At 46.4% G+C, this 25,261-nt stretch overlaps 1 protein-coding gene and 1 non-coding gene across 4 annotated transcripts; both read right to left on the bottom strand.

Annotated features, from left to right (window-relative positions):
- Positions 1-16,832: 16,832 nt before the first annotated feature.
- LOC123594098 (melanoma-associated antigen D4) lies at positions 16,833-24,457 on the bottom strand. 3 transcript variants are annotated; one of them, XM_045470718.1, is made up of 13 exons: positions 24,259-24,457; positions 23,020-23,230; positions 21,903-22,733; positions 21,354-21,557; positions 21,186-21,249; positions 20,880-20,959; positions 20,395-20,486; positions 19,685-19,764; positions 19,540-19,582; positions 19,061-19,123; positions 18,007-18,121; positions 17,240-17,670; positions 16,833-17,051 (listed from the first exon to the last, which is right to left on the bottom strand). In XM_045470718.1, the coding sequence occupies exons 2-13, from the start codon at positions 23,227-23,229 to the stop codon at positions 17,042-17,044; spliced, it is 2,223 nt and encodes a 740-aa protein (XP_045326674.1). In that variant the 5' UTR covers position 23,230; positions 24,259-24,457; the 3' UTR covers positions 16,833-17,041. The 3 variants fall into 3 exon arrangements, with proteins under 3 accessions (XP_045326674.1, XP_045326675.1, XP_045326676.1); XM_045470719.1 differs by having other exon boundaries at positions 24,123-24,273; XM_045470720.1 differs by lacking the exon at positions 16,833-17,051 and having other exon boundaries at positions 17,236-17,670; positions 24,259-24,405.
- On the bottom strand, positions 18,369-18,497 carry LOC123595561. The gene has a single exon (XR_006711249.1). It is a non-coding gene; the product is annotated as a small nucleolar RNA SNORA11 (small nucleolar RNA).
- Positions 24,458-25,261: the final 804 nt, after the last annotated feature.

Raw genomic sequence — 25,261 nt, 5'->3', positions numbered from 1 at the left:
GTGTTGTATAGAAACCAATTTGACAATAAATTTCATATATTAAAAAAAAAAAAGAAAAAAATAAAATCAACCTTATTGAGGTATACTTCATGTATGATGATACTTCATGTACACTTTTAATGTACAGATTGATGACTTTTGGGAAATGTATACATTTCGTATCAAGCTCTCCAATACATGTAGAATCTTTCCATTTACCCAGAAGGTTCAGCTGTGGTTATTCTTTTAATATTAAAATGAGTTTAAAAAAAAAAAAAAGACTGCTGCAGATTTCATAGGGGTCAAAATGAATCTATAGATCGATTTGGGGAGAAATAACATAAAAATTGAGTTTTTAAAAAAAGAAACCAAAAAACAGACTCTTAACCATAGACAACAGAGGACTACCAGAGGGTAAATGGGTGGGGGTGGGTTACATAGGGAAGAGGATTAAGAGCACACTTACCTTGATGAGCACTGAGTAATATATGGAACCACTGAATCACTATATTGTACACCTGAAACTCATATAGCACTGGATGTTAACTACACTGGGATTAAACCTTTTTGGTTTTAGTTTTTCTGCATTTAGTTAGGCCCTTTAAAATCTTTCTTTGTGATATTTTGTAGTTTTTAGTGTAGGAATTGTGTACACTTTTGCTAGATTTATTCTTAGATATTTGGGGTTAGTTGATATTATTTTAAACTGCATTATTTTTTACACTGCATTTCCAATTGGTTATTATTAGTGTACAGAGACAGCTGCTGTTTTTTTACTGACCTTCTATTCTGAAGTCTTATTAAACATGCTTGTTATTTGGAGCTAATTTTTATAGATTCAACATGCTTTTCTGTGAACAAAATCATGCATTCTGTAAATAATCACATATTCAATTCTTCCTTGCAAATATGTATAAATTTCATTTCATTTCCTTGTTTTATTGCACCGATGAGTACTTCCAATACAGCATTAAATAAGAGAGGCATTCCCGATCCTATGAGGTAAACATTTAGCCTTTTTTTTTTTTTTAATTTTTTTTTCAACGTTTATTTATTTTTGGGACAGAGAGAGACAGAGCATGAACGGGGGAGGGGCAGAGAGAGAGGGAGACACAGAATCTGAAACAGGCTCCAGGCTCTGAGCCATCAGCCCAGAGCCCGACGCGGGGCTCGAACTCACGGACCGCGAGATCGTGACCTGGCTGAAGTCGGACGCCTAACCGACTGTGCCACCCAGGCGCCCCAACATTTAGCCTTTTATGATTGAGATTGAGTATAATGTTACACATAGGTTTTTCATTGACATCCTTTATCAGGTTGAGGAAGATTCCTTCTCTTCCTAATTTCCTGAGAGTATTTTTTTTTTGTCATATATGTGTACTGAATTATGTCAAAACCTTCCTTTTTATCTATTGAGAACACCATATTATTTTTGTTTTTATTCTATTGAGATACATTTCATTACCAGATTTGTAAATGTTTAAGCAAGTTAACATTTTATCCAGCTCTTACCGTCCTCATAAAATGACTTGGGACGTTTGCACTTTTAATCAATTTTCTGGAAGAATGTGTGTAGAATTGGCATTCTTTCCTCCCTAAATGTTTAAGAGAATACACTGGTGAAACTGACTGGGGTGGAGTTTGCTATTTGGAAAGTTTTAATTATGAGTTATATACGGGACCATTTACATATTCTATTTTCCCATATGTCAGTTTGGTAAGTTGTGTTTTTTAAAGGAGTTTTGCCCTTTCCATCTAACTGTTCCAAATTGTTGTTGTCTAGACTTTGTGATATATTTTACTTTCTCTTGAATTTCTATAGAGCTTATAGTGATTTCTACTCTTGCATTTCTTGTTATTTTGAGCCTTTCTCTCTTTTTCTTGATCTGTATATATCATGTTATATTATCTTCATTAATATTTTAAAGAATGGCTTCTTAGATTTGTTGACTTTCTACAGCTTTTTGTTTTTCTTTTGATGATCTCCACTCTTATTTTAAGCATTTTATTCTCTATTTACTTTGGGTTTAATTTTCTGTTTTTTGTTGTTGTTGTTGTTGTTGTTGTTGTTTCTTAAGGCAGAAGATGATTGCTTTAAGAAGTGCCCCCACAAATTTAACTTTGATTCAGTTAAAAATATTTTACAAATTCCTTTGTGATTTCTTCTCAAGGAGATTTGTTTTTGATTGAACAAACCTGAGCCTTTTTCTTTTTTTTAAGTTTTTAAATTTATTTTGAGAGAGAAAGAGCAAACGAGCGGCGGAGAGGTAGAAGAGAGGGAGAGAGGAGAACCCAAGCAGGCTCCATGTTGTCAGTGCAGAGCCCGATGCGGGGTTTGAACCCACAAGCCATGAGACCAAGACCCGAGCCTAAGAGTCTGATGCTCAACCAACTGAAGCACCCACGCACCCTTGAGACTTTTTCTATTATTGTAACCACACACCGATTCGTACAGAGGTTGGCACATGTAAGTGTTATTTACAGTTATAAAGGGAGAATAAAATATTTTATTTTATTTTTATACCCACATTATTGATGTGTGACTGACATACAAATAGCTGTACATATTTAAGGTATAAGTTGATTAAAAATTTCTTAGAAAATGTACAAAAGGAAGAAAAGAAAAGCAGCAACCTAGAGCATGTCAACCTGTAAAGATGTTTAGAGGAAGAGGACCCCATAAATAAGTCAAAGGATAGCATCCATGCAGGAAGGAAGAAAACCAGAAGAGAGTGGTTTCATGAAATTCAAAAGATAACAAGGAAGAGGGAGTAGGCAGTATGTCTAATGCTACTAAGAAGTTAAACAGAAGCATAGGAATGATACTATGATTTCACATCATGCTGGTTATTGAAGAGCATGAAAAAAAAAAACAAATTTAGAGGGCAGAAGGGGGTGCAAGACTTGTTGGAGGGAGAGGGGAAGAAGTGGAGACAGCCCGTTTAGACAACTTATCATAAAGGCTTTGCTGTAAAAGGGCAGCAGATAAATGGAACAATAATTGGTAGGGAAGTGTAATCAAAGTATTTGTTTAAAATGGAGTATAGTGGAGCACGATTGTATGCTGATGGGAATAAGAGTGGTTATCAGCAGGGGCTAAATCTTTTAAATTTTTTAAATGTTTATTCATTTTTGACAGAGAGAGAGAGAGAGAGAGAGAGAGAGAGAAGAGCATGAGCAGGGGAGGGGCAGAGAGAGAGGGAGACACAGAATCTGAAGCAGGCTCCAGGTTCTGAGCTGTCAGCACAGAGCCCAACACGGGGCTCGAACCCACAGACTGCGAGATCATGACCTGAGCCGAAGTCAGACGCTCAACCGACTGAGCCACCCAGGCGCCCCAGGGGCTAAATCTTTTAAAAGGTCAGAAGAAAGATTTGATCTGCTGGAGATACTGACTTTGTTAAAATTATGACCCACCTGCCCCAGGCTTCATAGTCTTGCTTAAGGACATGATGATACTTACATCCTTGTGTAAAGCCAAATTGAGAATGAGGGATTAGCAAACCAGTAATGGCCAGTGGATGAGGGAAAGAGGTTGGAAGCCCATGAGATTCATACTGAGTACTGGAGGTTAATCTGGACTGACAAATTTAAGTGTTGAGAAATGTACTGGTTAGGGATTATTGTGCGCCACTGCTAGTCCTGGGGCATGTGTGTGAGTGTCTTTATGCGCTTGTATGTTCAGAGTTGGGGGGCTGGAGATGTGGAAAGATCCTACTGTTAAGAGAAAAAGAAATCTCTGCAATAGAGGGGAGAATGGAAGGGACTTTCTCTTCCTCAGGAGGAGAAAAGGGCAGTCCTCAAGACAGAGAAGACAAACTAGAAACAGGGATCCACTCAGGGTAGAATCTCCCTAGATGGCCTACTGTTTTTTTGGGGAAGTAGGAGATGGGTGATTTTCCTTGGGCTTTAAGGATGTTGACCTTTAGCCATCGTGTCCTAATAGTTTTCTTCCATATTACAATTGTGTCTAGCTCCTCAAGTTACCTTTCACCTGTCATTAAAATCTGCGCACGCATAAAGTCAAGAGTGGCGTTTGGGGAGATTTCAGGGGAAGGGCTTCAAGCAAAGCATTGTCTTCCTGCATTATGGTTCCACTTTGGTCCTACTCCAAAGGAATCTCCTCCTGGGTATCAAGACAGAGACCGCCACCCAAGCAGATCGGGATCCCCTAAGAGGGGTGTGAGATATAGAGAAGTGGCAGGTAGGTGGAGTTCTGGCAAACTCCTTTAACAAACATAAACTGGATGTCTCAAAAAGACACCAAGATCAGGAGAATGGGCAAGGCTTTGAGTTCTGTCCAGTGTGGTTTATTCAATAGAAATGGAGATGAGATTCCTTAGATTTTTTCAGACTGAGGGATTCCAAGTGGGCATGGGATATGGTGGGCAGCCAGGACCCATGAAAAGAGAGTGAGGCTGATCAAATGAACTTCCAGAGATAGCTACAATACTGGGAGAGAAGGGAGGGGTAGATGGGACATACCCTCAAGGTTTGTGCTGTCTATCCCCACAAATTTGCCCCAGGAAGTCTCCTGTCCTGCCTGGCACTGTGCTTGCCCAGTCTCCGAAACAGGAGAAAATGTAAAGAAGGAAGTTGGCTACTCTGGATAAGGGGAAAGGGGAAAGGCGCTGTTTTCCAAAATCCAGAGACTGGCAGAGACCTCCCCCCTCTGACTCTCCAAGGCCCTGGTAGAACTGGGGTGGTGGGGCAGGAAGTAGGAGGCTAACTGACAGGTCTTGTGGTCTGGGTAGAGGTTTCCCAGGCCAAAGAGGAGAGGAGGAAGTTGTCCTGAGTGACTACCCTACTGCAGATCATGGATCTTTTCTGGAAGCAGTACTTCTGAAATTGGGCTGGAACTGAGGTTTGTGTCAGAAAATGGGGCTACTGGACACCCAGTCCCCATAATGTAATAGAGGGTACATGGTAGGATGAGGAGAAGTAGGTTGGGGGTCATGAATCCTGGATTTCATGTGTACGGTTTGCAAGTAAAACAAATTGTTGGTAAGAAGCCGGCTAGGGGGCCAGGAAGCCTAGGTCTCCCAACTACGTAGGTGTGTTACGGAGAGGTAGAAATTCTAGGTTTGTATTGAGCGTCTCTCTACAATTTCTGTCCTCCTCCACCCAGCATGGGCTCAGGGCAAGATGGAACTAAATAGATTGTGCCTTTTAATCCCTGAATAGGGGCTTGTGTACCTCAGAGGAACATTCATTTCTCTGCCTTTCTCTGTCTCATTTTTAGTCCTTAGTCATGACAGGAAACAGATACTTTGGTTACCATGGAAACTGAAGCTGAGTGATGCATTGGACTGTAGGAGGAAAGCAGAGGTGGTCCTGACATAAAAGCCCTGGGAGGAAGAGATTTGAGCAAAGCACTCATATTAAATGAATCCAGAAATTTCCACAGGCATTTTGGTCCCTGCAATTACTATCACACAGAAAACACACGGGTGCAAGCGCGCGCACACACACGCACACACGCACACACGCACACACACACAAAACAAACACGCCATTCTCTGCATCATGCTGCAGGCCCACAGGATTCTTGTGGGCGAGGCTGTGCTATGACCACTTCAATATACATCATCACTCTCTTTTCTTTCCCCTCTCACTCCTCCCTCTCTCCTACCTGCATTGTCTTTGAGTGTCTCCTCCTTCTGTCTTCCTCTATCCCTGCCTCTTCTCTCCCTCCTTAGTTTTTCATTTTGTTCCTGCGTTGTTTTCCCTCTTTTCCCTTTTTCCTTCCTCCTTATCTCTATACTTTGCTCTTCCTCACACCCTCCCTCCCCTGCCCCTACCCAGCTACTTATGGAGTGACTAAGAATTAAGTCATTCGATTATGAGCGACCTAACATGGGCCATGCATATTGAGCTTCAGCCTGGTAGATCAGTGCGTCATAAAATGAATCACAGGCAAAATTGTTAACATCGCCAATTATAGTAAGTGATGTGGAATTAAATGAACAGTAGGGGAACTAATTTTTGTGGTGGGCTCAGTGCAGGGAATGCCATTAGCATCTGTCCTTCTGCCATCCAGCGTTCTCTTATTGCATCTTTAGGTAACTGTCTTCCCCTTAATGTTGGGGTCAACTACCCTCTTCCATCGTTTGCGGCATGATGGGACTCTTACGATGGGACCTAGGTATCCTGTCCTCTGCTACCCAAGGTGTGAACCTGAAGTCCAACTGGATGCCCACTCTTTGGGATCTAACATATGCACCAAAAGAGGGTGAGGAGCTGTTTCATCGTGTTGGTGGATGCTTGTTTCTGTTTCCAAGTGCCCCCAGAGGCACCTTTGTTCATGTCCTTCATGTATTCTCTTTCATTCTTTGTTCTTCCATCTATTCCTGCTTCTGCTCTCCAGGCTAGATCCTTTTCATTAGATTCTTAACCTCACAAGGACAAAAAGGGTGGGTGAAGAGACAATTATAAAGTATGAGAAGGTGGGAAGCAGATAGATGAGTGATGTCTGACTTCACTGGTTTAAGACCATTTAATCCTACCCAACCAGTGAGGAAAACTCCAAAGCAGTGGTCTTTAAACCCCCTCACCAGACCTTCAAACTGTTTGCGAGATTGGCAGTGGCATGTTCTCCGGCAAGTTAGGGGTAATGGTGGGGGTTGTAAATTACATGATTGCTCTACGGTATAGTTAAGACACATTTAGACACCCAGAACCCCTCTCAGCAACCTCTATCTGGGCAAATTACTTTCCCCAAACCCTTGGGAGTTTGAGGAAACACTCTCTGGAGGGGATTAAGGGATGATTAATGGATTTTGGGATCTCAGCCTTAGGTGAAGGCAGGCATCCAAACCCAATATAGGGATTTAAGCAAAAATCTACATAAAAGTTTAATTCCTAGCTTCATTCCCAACTTGTGCAAATTGCTGGCATCTTGTCTTTTCCCATAGATGCAGGAGATCTTTCCCCGAGAAATCTATCACAAGTGGAGAGATTTCATAACTATAGCAGGCAAAAGACTCTCAAGTTTTCACATTAGTCTGTTCAAAACATTTTCTAATTTAAACGTGATTTCTTCATAGAGGCCTGGGTATCAGGAGGATATTCTTTACTTACAAATATATGAGGGAGTTTTCAAATGATTTTGGTCATTAATTTATACTTTAATGACATTGTGGCCAGAGAATATTCAAATCAGCAAAGAATCAACTCTTCATGTATACTCCTGGGATTCTACTTATTGAAACATCTTTCTGTAACTTTTCAGTGGAATACAACACAAAAAGGGAATTGTATGAAACATAAGTGTACCATTCAGTAAATTATTATATCACAAATATCTGAGTAACTATAGTCCAGGTCAAGAGATCTGGCATTGCCAGCAACCCGAAATCACCCTCATGCCTTTACCTACTCACTGCTATGTGCCACCTCAGCGAGTCTAACTAGTATTTTGAATTTTAACACTTGGCTTTTGCTTGCTTGTGAACTTCATTGCACATGATAAATAGAGTCATTATAGTACATATTCTTATAATCTAGCTTTCTTCTGGCAGCATTATATTTTTCACTTAGTGCTCTTCATTTTTTTGTAGTTTGTTAGCTGAATTCATTGATATTCATTACTGAATAATATTTCAATTTGTATAAATATGCCACGGTTTTCTGTGCATTCTATTTCTGATGGTGGACATTTCAGTAATTTCCAGTCCCAGGGTGTTAGAAATGTTACTGTGGGAATCATTCACATACATGTCCTTTGATTCACACGTGTATACATTTGGGGCTGTATTGCTGGATCCCTTTTACTACTTTTTCTTCCCTTATGGCATTGTTTGTGGTGGCAGTGGGTAACCTGGTCTTTTTCATGGTCTCAGAGGGATGGCTTTCAATATTTCATGATTAAGCGCAATGGTTCTTGTAGGCTTTTAAAGATAATTCTGATTGGTTTAAGAGAGTTCTCTCATTCCTAGTTGGCATAGGGGTTTTACAATAAATGTTTATTTTTATTTAAAAATTTTCTAGCTCTGTTGATATATAATTGACATATAGCATTAGATAAATTTAAATAACATGATGATTTCACACACACACACACACACACACACACACATAATTTCAGTGATATGATCATTTCAATGAAATGATCCCTACAATAAAGTTAGTTAACAATGCCACGTCACATAATTAAAATGTTTTGGTAAAAATATTTAAGATCTATTTTCTTAGTAACTTTAAAATGTATGTCACAGTATTGTTAACTATAATCACTGTGCTCAATATAGAACTCCAGGAATTTTTCTTTTTTTTTTAAATATAATTTATTGTCAAATTGGCTAGCATACTGTGTGTGAAGCATGCTCTTGGTTTTGGGGGTAGATTCCCATGGTTCATCACTTACATACAACTCCCAGTGCTCGTCCCAACAAGTGCCCTCCTCAATGCCCATCACCCATTTTCCCCTCTCCCCCACCCGGCCCCCCCTTCAACCCTCAGTTTGTTCTCTGTATTTAAGAGTCTCTTATGGTTTGCCTCCTTCCTTCTCTGTTTGTAACTACTTTTTCCCCCTTCCCTTCCCCCCATGGTCTTCTGTTAAGTTTCTCAAGATCCACATATGAGTGAAAACATATGATATCTTTCTGTGACTGACTTATTTCACTTAGCATATACCTTCCAGTTCCATCCACGTGGTTGCAAATTGCATGATTTCATTCTTTATCATTGCCGAGTAGTATTCCATTGTATATATAAACCACATCTTCTTTATCCATTCATCAGCTGATGGACAATTAAGCTCTTTCCATGATTTGGCTATTGTTGAAAGCCCTGCTATAAACATTGGGGTACATGCACCCCTCCAGAACTTTTTCATCTTTTAACTGAGATTCTTCACACTTTGACCAACATCTCCCCACATTCTCCACCCTCCAGCCCTTGGCAAACACCATCCACTGTCTGTTTCTGTGTTGGGCTTTGTTTTAGATTCCACACATAAGTGAGACCATAGAGTATTTGTCTTTGCCTGTCTGACTTATTTCCCTTAGCAGAATGCCCTCAACATCCTTCCATGTTGTACAAATGGCAGGGCATCTCTCTGCTTTACGACTGAATAATATCCCATTATAAAATATATTTTATCCATTCATGTCTTGATAGACACTTAGGTTGTTTCCAAGGTTTGGCTATAGGGCACAATGCTGAAATGAACATGGGGATCCAGATATCTCTTCGAGAAAGTGATTTTGTTTCCTTCGGATATAAACTCAGAAGCGGAATTGCTGGATCATATGGCAGTTTTATTTTTAATTTTTTGAGGAACTTCCATTCTGTTTCCCATAGTTCCTATACCAGTTTACACTCCCACCAACAGTGTACAAGTTTCCCTATTCTCCACATCGCTTGATGTTTATTTTTTGAGAATCAATTTCATGAAATACTTTTCTCTGCATCTATAGGGAATATAATAAGTTTTTCTTCTTAACACATTGATTCTGTGGAATACATTTATTTTTCAGGTGCTAAACCACTCCATTTCTAGAATAATCCTGACTTGCTTGTGATATATTATCCTTTTAAAACATACAACTGGATTTGTTTTGCTAGTGTTTTATTCATGATTTTTCCTTCTGTGCTTATATGAAAGATTAGTCTATACATTTCATTTCTTATAACGTTCTTATCATGTTAAGGCCTCGTGGACTGAGATGAGAAGTGATTCCTCTTTCTGCTATTTTCCAGCAGGTATGTAAGATTGACATTTTTTCATCCTGAAAGTTTTGTTGCATTAATTGGTGGTATCATCCGAATATGGACATTGTTTTGTGTTGTTGTTGTTTTCTTCAGATTCCACGTGTTTAATATTTAGAGAATAATTTGTTGATTTTGTGTCATTTTGTGTTTTCTTGAAATTTTTACTTTAATTCTTCAATTGCATTTACATAAAGCTGCTTATGATTTTGATTAATGACCTTCCGATATCTTCATTACTCATAGCCATGTCTCTTCAGTCGTTCCAGACATTGGTTTCTAGAGAACTTCTCTCCTTTTTCTTCAGGCCCACAAAGACGATTATCAATTGTATTGTCCTTCTGAAGAACCAACCTTGACTATTTTGTTTTATCTTTAACTTATTAATGCTCTTATCCTTACTTCATTTCTTCTGCCTTCTTGAGTTGAATTTGCCATTCTACTAAATTTTGAAAGAGAGGCACAGGTTATTGTTTGTTTTTTTTTTTATTTAAATTCATGTTAGTTAACATAGAGGTTTCAGGCATAGAACCCACGGATTCATCACTTACATATAGCACCCAGTGCTCATCCCAACAAGTGACCTCCTTAATGCCCAACACACATTTAGTCCATTCTCCCACCCACCTCCCTTCCAGCAACCCTCAGTTTGTTCTCTTTATTTATGGGTCACTTATGGTTTGCCTGTCTCACTGGTTTTATCTTATTTTTCCTTCCCTTCCCCTATGTTCATCCATTGTGTTTCTTAAATTCTACACATGAGTGAAATCATATGATATTTGTCTTTCTCTCACTGACTTATTTCGCTTAGCATAATACCCTCTAGTTCCATCCACGTTGTTGCAAATGACAAGGTTTCATCTTTTTCATCGCCAAGTAGTATTCCATCATATAATATATATACCACTTCTTTATCCATTCATGATTCGATAGACATTTGGGCTCTTTCTATAATTTGGCTATTGTTGATAGGGCTGCTATAAACATTGGGGTGCATGTGCCCCTGCAAAACAGCACTCCTGTATCCTTTGGATAAATATGTAGTAGTGCAATTGCTGTGTTGTAGGGTAGTTCTATTTTTAGTTTTTTGAGGAACCTCCATACTGTTTTCCAGAGTGGCTGCACCAGTCTGCGCTCCCACCGACAATGCAGAAGGGTTCCCCTTTCTCCGCATCCTTGCCAATACCTGTTGCTTCCTAAGTTGTTCACTTTAGCCATTCTGACAGGTGTGAGGTGGTACCTTATTGCAGTTTTGATTTGTATTTCTCTTTGTGATGAGTGATGTTGAGCATCTTTTCATGTGTCTGTTAGCCATCTGGATGTCTTCCTTGGAAAAGTATCTAGTCATGTCATCTTCCCATTTCTTCACTGGTTTATTTGTTTTTTGGATGTTGAGGTTGATAAGTTCTTTACAGATTTTGGATACTAACCCTTTATCAGATATGTCATTTGCAAATATCTTCTCCCATTCCATCAGTTTCCTTTTAGTTTTGTTGATTGTTTCCTTTGCCGTGCAGACGGTTTTTATCTTGATAAGTTCCCAATATTTCAATTTTGTTTTTGTTTCCCTTGCCTCTGGAGACATGTCTAGTAAGAAGTTGCTGTGGCCGAGGTAAAAGAAGTTGACCTGTTTCCTCCTCTAGGATTTTTTTTTAAAAAATTTCTTGTTTATTTATTTTTGAGAGAGAGAGAGACACACACAGAGTGTGAGTGGGGGAGGGGCAGAGAGAAGGGAGACACAGAATTTAGAGCAGGCTCCAGGCTCTGAGGTGTTAGCACAGAGCCCAACATGGAGCTTGAACCCACGAACCGTGAGATCATGACCTGAGCCGACGTTGGATGCTTAACCGACTGAGCCACCCAGGTGCCCCTCTCCTCTAGGATTTTGATGGTTTCCTGTCTCATATGTGGGTCTCTCATCCATTTTGAATTTATTTTTGTGTGTGGTGTAAGAAAGTGAAATACTTTCAGTGTCCTAAGACCTCCTTTTTGTTCCACTTAGTCTCCCTTCCTTGACTCACCCCAAAGTCCTTGCAAACATTGATCTTTTTAGTGTTTCCATAGTTTTGCGTTTTCCGTAATATCATATGCATCCGTTGGATTCATACAGTAGGTAGCCTTTTCAGATTGTCTTTTTACATGTAGCAACCTGTCTTTATGTTTCTAAATGTCCCTTTGCAACTTGGTAGCACTTTTCCCTATCTCCCTGTGTAACCCTGCATCATATGGATGTACCACAGTTTATGCACTTACCTATTGCAGGATATCTTTTGTTTCAGCTTTGTTGAGGTATGGTTGACAAATAATAATTGTATCTATTTAGGTGGAATAATGTAACATTTTGATATCCATTGTGGAATGACTACCATGATCAAACTAATTAACATAGTTACCCCCTTTTTTTGTGGTGAGAACACTTCATGTGTACTCTCTCAGCAAATTTCAAGCATACAATACACTATTATTAACTATAGTCACCATGCTGTAACGATTGCATCCAAGTTTTAGCAATTATGAACAAAGCTGTTATAAATTTTTGTGTGCAGGTTTTAGAGTGGACAAATGTTTTCAACTCACTTGGGTAAATGCCAAGAAGCATGATTGCTGGATCATATAATAAGAATATGAAACCTTCATTGCTTTGTTTATCTGAAAATGTCTTTATTTCATCTTCATCTTGAAGGATATTATTCCTGGTTATAGAGCCCTAAGTTGGCAGTTATATTGTTTCAACACCTTGAATATGTCATCCTAGAGACTTCTGGTCCTCCCTGTTTATGCTGAAAGTCAATCATGCTCTCATTGTTCTGTTTTGAAGACCATGGCTTTAGCTTTATCTGCCGTGGTTGCTTCCATGATGTTCTCTCTCTCTCTTGCAGGTTGACAATGTAAGTTTAAAAGATGTTTGCTTTAGAACTTTCTTGCTTGAGATTCTTAGTGTTTCTTGAGTCTTAAGCAACATGTTATTCATCAGTTTTGGAAACAGCATGCCCTTGTCTGTTCAAATATTGCCCAGGCACTTTCCCTGTCTCCTCTTCATTTAACTTCAATTAAAATATGTTCCGCCCATGTTAGCCTCTGCATCCACTGAATCTCTTCCTACTCATTTTGTATTTCCTTCATCTTTTCTCTGTATGTTTTACTCTAGATATTTTTATCTAATCCATCATCTAGTGTACTAGCATCTCTTCACCACGACTTACCTGTTGAAAATGTATATAATACATTTCTTGCTTTCAGGTATTTTATATTTTGTCTGTAAAATATCTTTTATGTTTTTTTTTTGTTTTGTTGATACATAATTTACATTCAATAGACTGCGCCTATTTAAGTGTACAGTTTGATGAGTTTTGACAAATTGAAACGTGTGTAACCACCACCACTATCAATATTCAGAATTTATTTCCAGTGCCCTGCCAACTTCCCTCTTGTGCCTTTGAAGTCAAACTTCTTGCTCTATCTCCAGCCCTGGCCAACCACCAAGATCTCTTGTCTCAGTATAGTTTTGTCTTCTCAAGAATTGTATGTCAAATGATTCAGACAGCATGCAATATTCTGTTTCCAGTCGTCCACCACGTAATGCTTTTGATATTCCCAAACATTGTGTGTGTTGGTAGTTTGTTCCTTTGCGATACTTTGAATGGATATTCCAAAGTTTGCTATTCATTCACCAACTGCTGGGCATTTGGGATGTTTTCAGTTTGGGGACATCATGAATAAAGCTGCTATCAACATTCACATACAAGATTGGTGTGGACATGTGCTTTTAGTTTTCTGAATTAAATACAAAGAGTGGAATGATTAGATTACATGGTACTTGCATGCCTACCTTAATAAGAAACTGCCAAAAACTGCCAAAGTACCCAGTCCTTACACTAACATGTGAAAACTATAGTGGCTCCACTTTACCAGCCCTTGCCATCATTGTCACCCATTTGAATGTAGCTCTTTCTAGTAGTTGTGGTATGCTGTCTCGGTTCAATTTTAATTTTTATTTTCTTGTTGCCTAATAACTTTGAGCAACTTTACATGTGTTTAATTATTTGACATGCATTTTCTTTGGGGAAATGTCTGTTCAAATATTTTAGCTATTTTTAAAACAAGTTCTGTGTTCCCATTACTGAGTTGTAAGAGATTTTTGTATGTCCAGACATGCAAGTAAGTTCTTTATTATGTAAGTATTCTCCCTCTCTGTGACTGGATTTTATTTTCTTAACAAGATCTTCCAAAAAAGCAAGGTTTAACTTGCCTTTTAAATTGTTTTATAAAGCCAGTTTACCATTTTTTCCCTATTATTGTTCATGCTTTTTGTGTTCTAGGAAGTGTGGTCTAACTCAAGTTAACAAAGGTTTTTCTCCTGTTACCGTGAACAAGTTTCATAATTTTTCCCTTTACATATATGCTTATTGTCTTTTTGGGGTTCCCCTTGTATGTGATTTGAGGTAATGCAAAAGTTCTATTTTTTTCCATATGCATATTCAATGTTTCTTTAATATTTGTTGAGCACATATTTTCCCTCATTGGATCACCTTAGCTCTATTGTTGAAAATCAATTGCCCATATATGCGTACCTCTATTCCTGGACTTTCTATTTGTTTTCTATTTATTTACATGTCTATATTTATGCCAGTATCACACTATCTTGATGACTGTAGCTTTATAGTAACTTAGGAAGTTAGTCAGCATGAGAATTCCAAATATGTGCTTCTCTTTCACAGTTGTTTTGGCTATTTCAAAGATTTTTTTTTTTAAGTACATTAATTTATTTTGAGAGAGAGAAAGAAAGCACGAGCAGGGGAGGGGCAGAGAGAGAGGAGAGAGTGAAAATCCCAACCAGGCTCCACACTGCCGACGCGGAGTCCGATGCAGGGCCTGAACTCACCAACCGTGAGATCGCGACCGAAGTCGGACACTTAACCAACTGAGCCACCCAGGCGCCCCTCGGCTATTTCGATCCTTTGTATGTCAGTAAAATTTATATAACCACCTTGTTGTTTTTTTAGTCATTTGAATTATTATGAATCAGCAGATCATTTTGGGGAGAGTTTTCATCTTAGCAATATTGAGCCTTAAAGTCTAAACACATCATCTATTCTCCATTCATTTACATCTTTTCAAATTTCTCTCAGCAATGCCGATGTAAATGTTTCATTTACAGCTTCACATGTATTTTGTTAAATTCACCCTAAGAAGTTCATGTTTTTCATGTATTGTAAATGATATTTTTATTTTTATTTCCAATTTTTTTGTTTCTAGGATAGATAACTATAATTGATTTTTGGGTACGGACCTCATATCCTGCCACCTTGCTTATCTCACTAGCAGGAGTTCTAGTAATTTTTTAAAGGACTTGTGGAACTTTCTATGTATGTGATCTTCTCAGTTATGAATAAAGACAATTTTACTTCTTTCTTTCCACCTTGTATGCCTTTTCAATTTTTTGCAAATCCTGCCTTAATGCACTAAGTAAGACTGCCAATCAGGGCTAGGAGTGGTAAGAGACCTGAGAGGGAAAGCTTTCAGATTTTAATGATGAAGTATGTTTCAGATGACCTTTATCAGATTTAAGAAGTTTTTCCTGTTCCCAGTTTCCAGATAACTTTTAATCTGAATAGGTGTTAAACTTTGTTGAATGTATTTCCAAATGATACTGGTATCGCATTGTAGCTGTCATAAATTGCCACATACTTTCTCCTCCTTTCCAGACGAGGTGCCTTATCTCAGGTGTCCTCTGCACGCAGTGCTCAAACCCACACCTGTGGCTTTTGGTGAGTGTCTGCACCCTCATTCAGGAAAAGACACATCCTGCTGTGTGCACAGCAGGATCCTGGGAGGTTTCCAGGGTGAGGGTGCCAGAAGAGTCTTGGGTCATCCACCACCCCAGGGCTGGGGCCCAGGCATCATCCATCCCTCTCACATCCCAGGCCAGGCACCAGTAAAGCTAAAGTGAAGGGGAATCCATCTCTGTCAGAATCACAGCGTCCGTGTTGCCGAGCCCAGACCCAGCAGCCAGGAAGACAGAAAGCACAGCAGTGGCCAACAAGGCAGAAACCCACCTGAAGCCTGACTTTAGGGGAGGAGACCTTACACAGCCAGCTTCCTGGGGGTGTGACCTACACAGCCCCATGGGACCCCGTGCTCGCATGCGTTGCACACCTGGTTCCATGCTCTGCTGTCACCCTCTTGGAATTCTTCATCATTTTTTCACAGGGAGACCCACGTTTTCATTCTCCACTGGGCCTGTGCAATTAGGTGCCTGGATCTGGGTCAGGAGCCTAGTGTGGGTGAGAGAGGGGAACCTCCTCTCAGGGAAAAGAGGCAATGGGGTGCAGGGGTCCTTAGTACTACTCTCTCCCTCTTCTGAACCTGGGACCTCGTCCCCTCAACTGAGGACGTCACTGAGGGGCCTGAGAAAGTTCCACTGTCCCGCTTGCCACTGAGCCCTCCCAGGTGTCTCACCTTGGTCCACGGGAGGAACTGCAGTCCCCACCCCACTCCCGCAGGGATCACTCAGCCCTTCAAGACACCAGGGCTTAGGCCTTGCTTTGGCTTCACTGGGAGAGCCCTGTTTCCAGTGAAGAAGAGCTCCAGAGCCCACCAACAGGCCTCAGGTCATGGTCACAGGCAATGGGCTGGTGAGCTTTACTTTCATTAAACCTACTCTGTCGGGAACAATGGCTCTTCCTTCCACCTGCTGGAGGGCGGAGAATGTTGCTGAGGCCTATCTCCTTGCCCTGAAGACTCCATCTGAGGGAGGGATGAGGTGCTGAGGTTGTGTGGAGGATGGCGCCTCCAAAGATGGGGTGGAGGAGGTGGGGATTGGTGAATGTCTGTGGACCTTGTTGTGTGGTGGGAGGGACCGTGGCACCAACCCACAGCCTTCCACTCCACCCTTTTTCCCGCCACCTCCCCCACCATTGGCATCTAACTGGGGTTGTACCACGTGGGAAATCATGTAACTCTGTGGACTGGAGCCTCTCGAAACTCACGGTCTAGGCACTCAGGGGGCACCTCCGCATCTCCCAGCACTGTACCCACACCTACTGCCTTCCATGCAGAGGCAGGGCGTGGCCATCTCAGAGCACCCGACCACGTGCTCCTCAGAGCACCACGTGCGCAGGTAAAGGAAGAAACTTCCCAAGTAATTTTGCAACTTTAATGTAACACCGATACCAAAAACATGAAAACACGACAGAAGCGCACAACAACAGCACACAACCAAAGCAGGAAGGGCAGAGAGAGCTTCATCTGGCATGCCATCTCAGATGGGCAGGGAGAAGCTGCCTAGAGTGCTGTGTGAGGGAGGGATCTGAGGAGGCACTCTGGCCTGGTGCGTGACGGCCGCAGTCCATCAGCGCTGCCTGCAAAGCAAGACACAAAAGCTGACGCAGAAATACAAATATATGTGAAACGGGGAGGGACGCAAGGACAGAACAAATGTCTTTCACACTCTCTTGGTTCCCCCACTGCTCCCAGGCCCTCCCCCGACTTCTCACAGCCCCCTCCCACGCCCTCCTGCAGAGTTTCATTTAGCGACTGAAAACCTTACTGGATCCAGGAGAAGAAGTTGGCACTCGTTCTGGCAGCATTTCTGGTCCGGATGGTGGAGCTGGTGCTGGGCCCATCGAGAATGCTGGTGCTGGCCCCACCGTTGGTGCCACTGCTGACACCAGCCCTCCAAGTGGCTCTCCTGTTGGCACGGTTGCTATTCAGAATGTACTGATGGTATCTGGCCCAGAAAGCGAAGGGAATCCTGGCCCAGGCATCGCCAAAATCTCCGTCCTCATCCCAGGTCAGGAGCTCCACCTGTATGTCGTCCCAGCTCCACCGTCCAATCAGAGCTTCGTCCCCGATATTCATCTGGGCCCTCATCTGGGCCCTGGCATGCTCCTCAGCCATATCCACATCCATCGTCTTGAATGCATCATCCACAGCCTCCAGGAAATGAGCCTTCCACTCCCGGGGGTCTCGGTTCTGATTCTGCAGTAGAGTGACAGCGACCATCCAAACAGCTAGCCCACCTCCACTGAGCACCTGCTTCCTGCCATACACCCTCCTGGGAGCTGTGCATAATCATTACACAAATAAAGACCGCTGGAGTCTGACTCTCCCGTTATTCCAGGCCAGTCCAGGGGCTTCACCCCATCCCTCCTGCTTACTAAGTCTGTGAACTTGTGTCAGTGACCTACTTAGGAACCTGTCAGTATCCTCACTGGACAGACAGTGGGAGGAGGCCGTGACCAAGAAACAAAGAAGGTACAGCAAGGACCAGACCCAGACCCCATCGCCTGGCCCCAAACAGAGGCTCTCTGTTACCTGGGCAATGAATCGCAGCACCCTCATCTTGCTGGTCTCGTGGCGGGCTCGCAGGCCCCAGAGGAACTCATACTCGGGTGGGCTGCTATTGGGGACCTTCTTGTATTCCAGGTACCTCAGGGCAAGAGGAAGAGAAACGTTTGCTTCCAGCCAGGCAGACCTGTTGTTGCACCAGTGGCTCCCAGGTGGCCCCTTTCCGGCCCTGATGCTGCAGCTCAGCTCCTGGGGGAGGATGGTCCTGACCTCCAGCCCATGCCTCACTCCCACGCTCACTCCTAGGGTTTCTGCCTCCACGATTGAGGCCTACAAAGCCTTAAGCCGCCAGTCCTGCCCAGAAGCCACGTGGAGGTGCAGGGTGGGACACGTGTAGGGTATCTGTTCATAGGAAGGCCACAAGTTTGTGCCCCTTGTCACAATGCACCCAGAGTCCCGTTGGGTGTGTTGTAAACAGAGGAGCCATTTCATCAGGCGCCCTGCTCTGAGCTCACCCCAGTGCAGGGTGTCGTCCATGGCCTGGAGGAACCCCGGGACGGCCCACTGCAGAGAACGACTCTAAAGGGAAGAAGAGCAGCACACTCCGCCCATATCCCGGTGTGCGCATGCGCGTGCGCGTGTCCGTGTGCCTGTGTGGGTGCGCGCCTGTTCTCCAAGGACCAAGGATTGGGTGGGCCCTAACCAGAAAGCCAGGAGGGCTGGGCTCTAGGGCCAAATGGGGCGCTTACCTGTGGGGGCCACGCTCAGACTTCCACCCTCTGAGTCCCCTGTTCCCGGGATGGAAAGCAAGGGAAATTCTACTACAGCCTATGGGGCAGGTGCCAAAGGGCATGGGGGTTGTAACACACCCTGCACCCTGTTCTCTGTCAGCTTGTACTCCCTTTCCCCAAGACCAAGCTGGATCTCTACTCCTCGCCAACACTCCAGACGCCACCCACACTTACACCAGGGACACCTATCCCTCTGGTGCTAAGATATGGGATGGAGAATGGCTGCTCAGCCAGATCGGCACACGAGGAATGCACAAGCGTGAGACAAAGTTAACCTGGCCAATACTTACTTCTGCTTCACAAAGTCCTCTGTAATGAGCTTCCTCAGATCGCCAAGGAATGGGTGCCTCACCCTGAGAGCAAGGAAAGGAATCCATAACAAGAACAGTGGCAGCGAGGGACACGTGGGTGGGAGCACTCCCTGGCAGGATTGAGAGCTGCCCAGACTGTGGGGCATCCCCATGGAGGCCTGGGGTGGCACCAGGGGCCGCACGTCAAGGATGTCAAGGATACCCTAGGCAAGGGTTTGGTGGAATCCCTAAATCTGATGGTTTCTCTTACGTCTCATCTGGGGACAGAGAGGGGACATGGAGCAGCGAGGGGCTGAGAGTTCAGGACCATTTCCCCATGCACCGTGACGAGACCCTTTGTCTCTACCCAGTCCAGGACGTCCACTCCCCTGGCACCAGGCCACCAGGCTACTGCAACCCTGGTGCCACTGATGCCCAAGGAGAACACTGAGGGGTGGGAGTCGAGAGCCCAACCATACCCAGGGCGCAGTCCCATCTTGCGTAGTGCCTCCCAGAGGACAGCTGTGAGGGGAGATGAGATACAAGAATTTCACACACAAAGCTGAGACTCTGGGCAACCCACCCCTCCCCCCCACCCCCCCGGCGGCAGGTCCAGCCACTCACCCTCGCTGGCACGGTTGCCATTCATGAAAATGACTCCCAGAATCACCAAGAGGAGGCTCAGCCTGGGGGTGTCCTTGGTTCTAAAGGTGGAGAAAGACGCATTCTATCCGGCAGGCACCTGCCCGAGGGACTAGGGTCGGTTCACCTGACTAGCCTTTCCCAGATGGCTGGGCTACAGAGCGGTTCTTCCCACTCTGCGCATGGCTTGTTCTCTGACCCAGACCATCTTTTCCTCTGTCTGAGACTGAATCGCTTCACGCATCGAATGTAGATGCGAAGAGCCCCTCCCAGAGTCGTGTCCACAACGGGGTCAGGGCAGGGAGCAAATGCTTGGCAACAGTGTGTCCACAGGAGGCATATCCAGACCTTCCCCGCCCTTCGAGCACCGGGAGTTAGACTGGACGGGAAGCTTCCTTCTCCCAGGACCACTCTGCCAAGCCCAGGCCAGGCACATAGCAGGAAGGGACAGGCAACAAGGAGCCTGCTTTCCCAGAAGATGGGGTGAGGAGGTGGCCGGGGTGGGGGTGAAGCCCTGAGAGCAGCCAAGGCTTGACCCCAGGCTCCTGCCCTTTCATCCCCTAATCACTGGGCACCACTAACTATGGGTAGGAGCTGTGCCAGGCACCAAAGCCCTGTTTTCCCGTTTCTCCGAGAGGAAAGGGAGAGGCACCAGCGAGGAACCCACAATCCTCCTGCCCGCCCTTTCTTACTTTCCCAGGAGACGAGCTGAGGAATCACGTGTGCACACGAGAATGTACAGGTGTTCTTCCTTGTCAATTTCCTTCAGGTGGATCCCAAACTTCTACGTGGGGGAGAAACCAGAACAGGACATGAGAAACCTACGCTGCCTGTCCCGCAGGCAGTCCTTTCATTTCCCGTCAGAACTCTCTCTCAGCCGGGACCCCAAAGTCACGTGGAAGACTGAAGAAGAGAGGCCGAAGAGGAACTGCCCTGTGGGAGCTCTGACACCGGCCAAAGCAACAGGACCCACTTCAGGGGACAAGAGACACTCAAAAGAGCATGAGGGAGAGGACCCCGCGGGGGATGGAAGCATAAGGTGGACGCTCCCAGGTGGAGAAGCTAGGGAGGGCTTCCAGAGCAGGTAGTGCCGGAGGTGGGCCTCAAGGGGCTGCAGGGTGCAAGGCCTGCCTGCAGCTCTTGTACTACAGGGAGCTGCCCCTGTCCCTTTGCCCACCTTTTCCAGAGTGTACGTTGCTCGTTCAATGATCTCGGGGAAATGTTCGTCGTATTCTCGGATGACATCCTTCATCATGTCTGCGGGAGATGAGAGGTGGAGAGAGCACCAGGGCTGAGCAGGGGCCAAAGAGCTGCACCCCCTCAGTCAGCCTCACTGAGGGGAGCACAGTTGGGACCCCCGTACTGTGCAAATGGGAGCGATCAGCTGGGCACACTGGGTGGGGACATATGATGCGAGGCCCCACAGGGTAGGGATGGGGACAGGGGAAGGGCAGAGCTCAGGGAGGGGGCACAGGTTGCCCACCTGAGCGCTTGATGGGAATCTTCTTGTAGTCCTTAATCATCAGATATTTCACCAGTTTATTTGCCTGGAGGAGGAGGAGCACACGGGGAGATCAAGGCATGGCTGACCTCCAAGAACTGGCCCATAGGAGAGGAGAGGAGGAAGACGGGGAAAAGGCAGATTTCTTACTCTCTCTTGCAGAAGGGTCACGTTGCGGGGTGGCAAGCACAGGACATGTCTTGAGGGTACCTGGGACCTCAGGGCCATCGGTGGCCGGGGAACCATATGAGCCCGCACTGTCATCGGAGGCTGCGATGGTCTCCAGGTCGGTGGGACCGCAGGAGGCTCTCTCTCCTCCTCGCTGCTCTCATATTCGTCATCCAGGTGCTTGGACTGTAGCATTAGAGACAGAAGAGACCCAGGGCTACCAGACTCACCGTGCAAAAGTGCCCAGCACACGTCTTAACCAGAGGAGATACTTGGAAATGAGGGTAGTACAAACAGTGGATGACATGTGCTGAGTGCTTACTACGTGCCCGGCACCGAGCCAACCTCTTCTCCCGTCAGGCCTGAGGGCAGAGACTTCGTGGGGTCAAAGCATGCTAGCAAACTTGTGTTGGACCAACGTGCACAAGCTGACAGAAAAGAGGAGGGGAGGGGAGGGGAGAGGGGAGAGGAGAGGATAGAGCAGAGAAAGGAGGGGAGCAAGGGGGGGTGCAGACAGCAGGGAGGTCTCACCTTCTTGGTCCTCTTGCCTCCCATCCTGACCCAGGGCTCAGCACTGTGCTGGGCAGGGGCAGCTGCACCCTCAGGCTCAGGGATGCTTGTGGCCATCTTGGTCTTGGCAGCAGCTGCTGTCACAGCATTCTGAGGCTCCACCCACCGGGTCTTGGCGAGAGCCTTTCCAGATTTGGTCGTCTTGGGCCGGGTGGCTGCCCCGTCCCTGGCAGGTGCTGCCTGGAGCACCCCGGAAGCAGCACTGGGGCCCTCTGTGGCAGCCTCTTGGGCCGGGGCGGGCCTCTTGGAGCGGGAGAAGGCCATGCCACTGACACCTGCCGGCTGGGTGAAATCAAAGAGATCGTTCTGACCCAGGAAGGCTGTCTTGGGCCGGGTGGCATCCATCTCACTGGCACACGGAGCCTGAGAGAAACCACAGGCAGCACTAGGACCCTCAGTAGCAGCCTCCTGGGCCTGGGAGCCTGTCTGGGGCTGTGTGGACTTTGCTGGAGCCCCTGGGGCGGTCATCTCACTGGTGACTAGCACCTGGGAGATGTGTGGAGCAGCAAGGGTGGTCTCAGGGGTGGCTGCCTGAGCCTGGGCCGCATAGGTCATGGGCTGGGTATCTTCTCCTGAAGCCTGGTCTGTGGCCACTGGGCGGTTAGTGACCACCTGATTGTAGGTGGCACGGGCAGCAGCAGCAGCGGCCCTAGCAGCACGATTGGAGGCGGCTGCGCGGGCTACGTTGACAGCATGGGCAGCAGCCTCATTGGCAAGTGTTTCTGGATCCAGCTGAAATGCCTCCATCAGAGTCCTAGCTAGCATAGGGTTTTCCAGTTCCCAGGGCTCATTCTGCAAGGCCAGACAGAAGGGTAGGGGAAAGCAGACAGTTCTACAAGCTCACATCATGCTTCCCACCCAGCCTCCTCCCTGCAGCCAGCTCCCAACCCCCACCCCCCCCCCCGTCTGCCCCCCACCCCGGACTTCCCAAACCCCCTTTCTCTGAGCAGGAGAGGGAATGCTCGGGAAGCTGGGCAGTCCTTCCCCATTCAACCCTCCCATTCACGACCCCCCCCCCCAAGGCAGCTTCACAAGGGAGAAGGCCCAGGGCCAGCAGGTGGCCAACAAGGAGCCTCACCGATAAGATGCGAAGGCCTGGACCCAAGCTCCCAAAGGCTCTGAGGATACGGATGTCAAAGCTGGTGAGGGTGCCATAGCCTCCAAAAGCACCAAATTCTTCATAGTCATTTCCTTCAACCATCTCTTCCTCCCCGACTTCATCGCTACCCTCATCCATGTCTTCAACGTTGTAGGTTTCTGATTCCATGCGGTAGCTTCCCTCAGCCATGCTGGGGGGGGGGGGGGGGAGGGTGGTCCCAAGGAGAAGAGAGCTTAGCCAGGGAGGGAGGGTGAGGCTTTTTCAAGGGGGAAGGGGCGGGATCCAGTGGGAGGTGGGATCCCTCAGGAGGAGGGAGGCTGCAATCATCAGGTTACTAGGCAGTACAAGGCAGACAGAGGGGGGAGGGGTAGGAGGGAGAAGGGAGGGAGGGGGTGTCTGTTGGGTTAGATTCTGTCAGAGACGCAGCACTAGGAGAGGGATAGCGATGGTCTCCCTGCACTTAAAGGGGAGTTCAAGAGGGGCACGCTCCCCGTCCCAGCCTCTAGATTTGAATAGGGGGTGGACTGGTGGGCTTGGGTCTGAAGAGTCCCAAAGGGGGATGCATTGAGAGAGGGAGAAACAAAGGGCTTGGATTTAACGACGAAGGGGGAGAGCAGATGACATGAGAGGGCTGAGACTACCGGGACCCCGGAAAGCTATGGGAAACTGAATCCAGAGACCCTCTGGCTAGGTCCAGGCGGGGGCATTCAGCTGATGATTCAGGTCTGGGTTGGGCTCATACAGGAGCGCTAGGGGTGAGAAGGGTGGGGGTGGGGGCTCGGATTAGGTGAGGCATGAATTAGAGCGCTGGAGGTCTCAAACCCCAGGATCGCAACTCCAGGAAGGGGCCCACGGGGTCAGCTTGGTTGGAGTGATCTAGGAGTGGTTGGGGTGGGGGTAGGGCCTCTGCTCTGAGATAGCTCAGCAGGGTGCACACGGGTTTGCTAAAGGGGTTCGGACTGTGGGCTCCAGTGTAAGTGGGGATCAGAGAGCCTGAGTCTCCTGTTGGAAGACTCTCCTCTCCTGTTGGAAGAGGTCGGTGCGGAGGGGGGGGGGGGGGGGGGCGGGGCGGAGTGTCCTACCTAGACCGTGGGTCTAAGCGGGCTCAGGTTCTGAGTGCCTGGGCTTTGTTCAGATCCGGCTATTGGGGGCGGGGAGGGCGCACCGTGCCGGGTTCCACTCGTCCTCTCCCGGTCCAGTCCGGGGCTGGATTCTTACCTTCCCTGGGTCTCCAATGGCGTCCGTCCTCAGCACCAGGAACCCCGCAGCCGCGCCCTCGCCTGCTGCTGCCAGCACAGCAGCTCCGACCACCCCGCCCCTTTTCTCCGCGCACCCCCCGCGTCTGGGCAGCCTGCGCATGCGCGGACCCCTCCAGCCCGCCCGCTTTCCCAACAAAAGCCCTCTCCACCAGGTTCCCAGTGCGCATGCGACTCCAAGAGTGTGGTGGGCGGGGTGGGGGGCGTTTTCTCCTTCCCTCCCGAGACCCCTCACCCCTCCTCTGACCGCAGGGTCGCGCACTCACAGCTCTGGGTGCAGTTCGACCACCCAATTATCTACCCTCGGTGCCTGCACCCCTGCACAATGCTTCTCGTCCCTGCCCTCCCCGTTCCCGCTAAACTCCTCTGGTGTGGTCTGGAATACACTATGTCTGGCTTCCCCAGCATGACCCCTAGGTCACAAACACAAAGGTCTCTAGCTGTGTCTCTAACTGTAACAAGGGGAATGGAAATGGCCAGAGGATGCCAGTTGCCTTTGTGTTGCCCAGCACTACCCATCTCTATGGCCCCCAGACACACTGGGAACATCTGCTTCCCCAGCTACTCTGTATGCAGCGTGTGCATCACAGCGCTGTCTGTACTGGGGCTTGTCTTCCTCTCACAGCAGCCCTGGGAGGTGGCTGTCAGCATCCCCATTTTACAGATCAGAAAGCTGAAGCGCAGTCACACCGCATGAACTAGACAAGGCCACAGAGCCAGTAAACAGAAAATGCAATATGTAGGCCTGGGTCTTCCTGACTCCAGACCCCATGTCCCTGTAGGGCTGGCCTGGGGACTGAGGTGCGCCCCCCCCCCTTCAGTTGGAGCGACAGATCCACCCCTCAGCTCTCCTGCCCTGCCAACACCTGTCCCAAACAAGCAAAGTTTGTGCTCTCTGAGACGCAAGCTCATGCTCTGTATCCGGGACGCAGGTAGAGACCCCCAGTCTCCAGCCCTCACCTACT

Source organism: Leopardus geoffroyi, chromosome X, assembly GCF_018350155.1.
Source record: "Leopardus geoffroyi isolate Oge1 chromosome X, O.geoffroyi_Oge1_pat1.0, whole genome shotgun sequence".
Taxonomy (NCBI): Eukaryota; Metazoa; Chordata; class Mammalia; order Carnivora; family Felidae; genus Leopardus; species Leopardus geoffroyi.
This window is presented reverse-complemented; position numbering and strand designations above follow the sequence as displayed.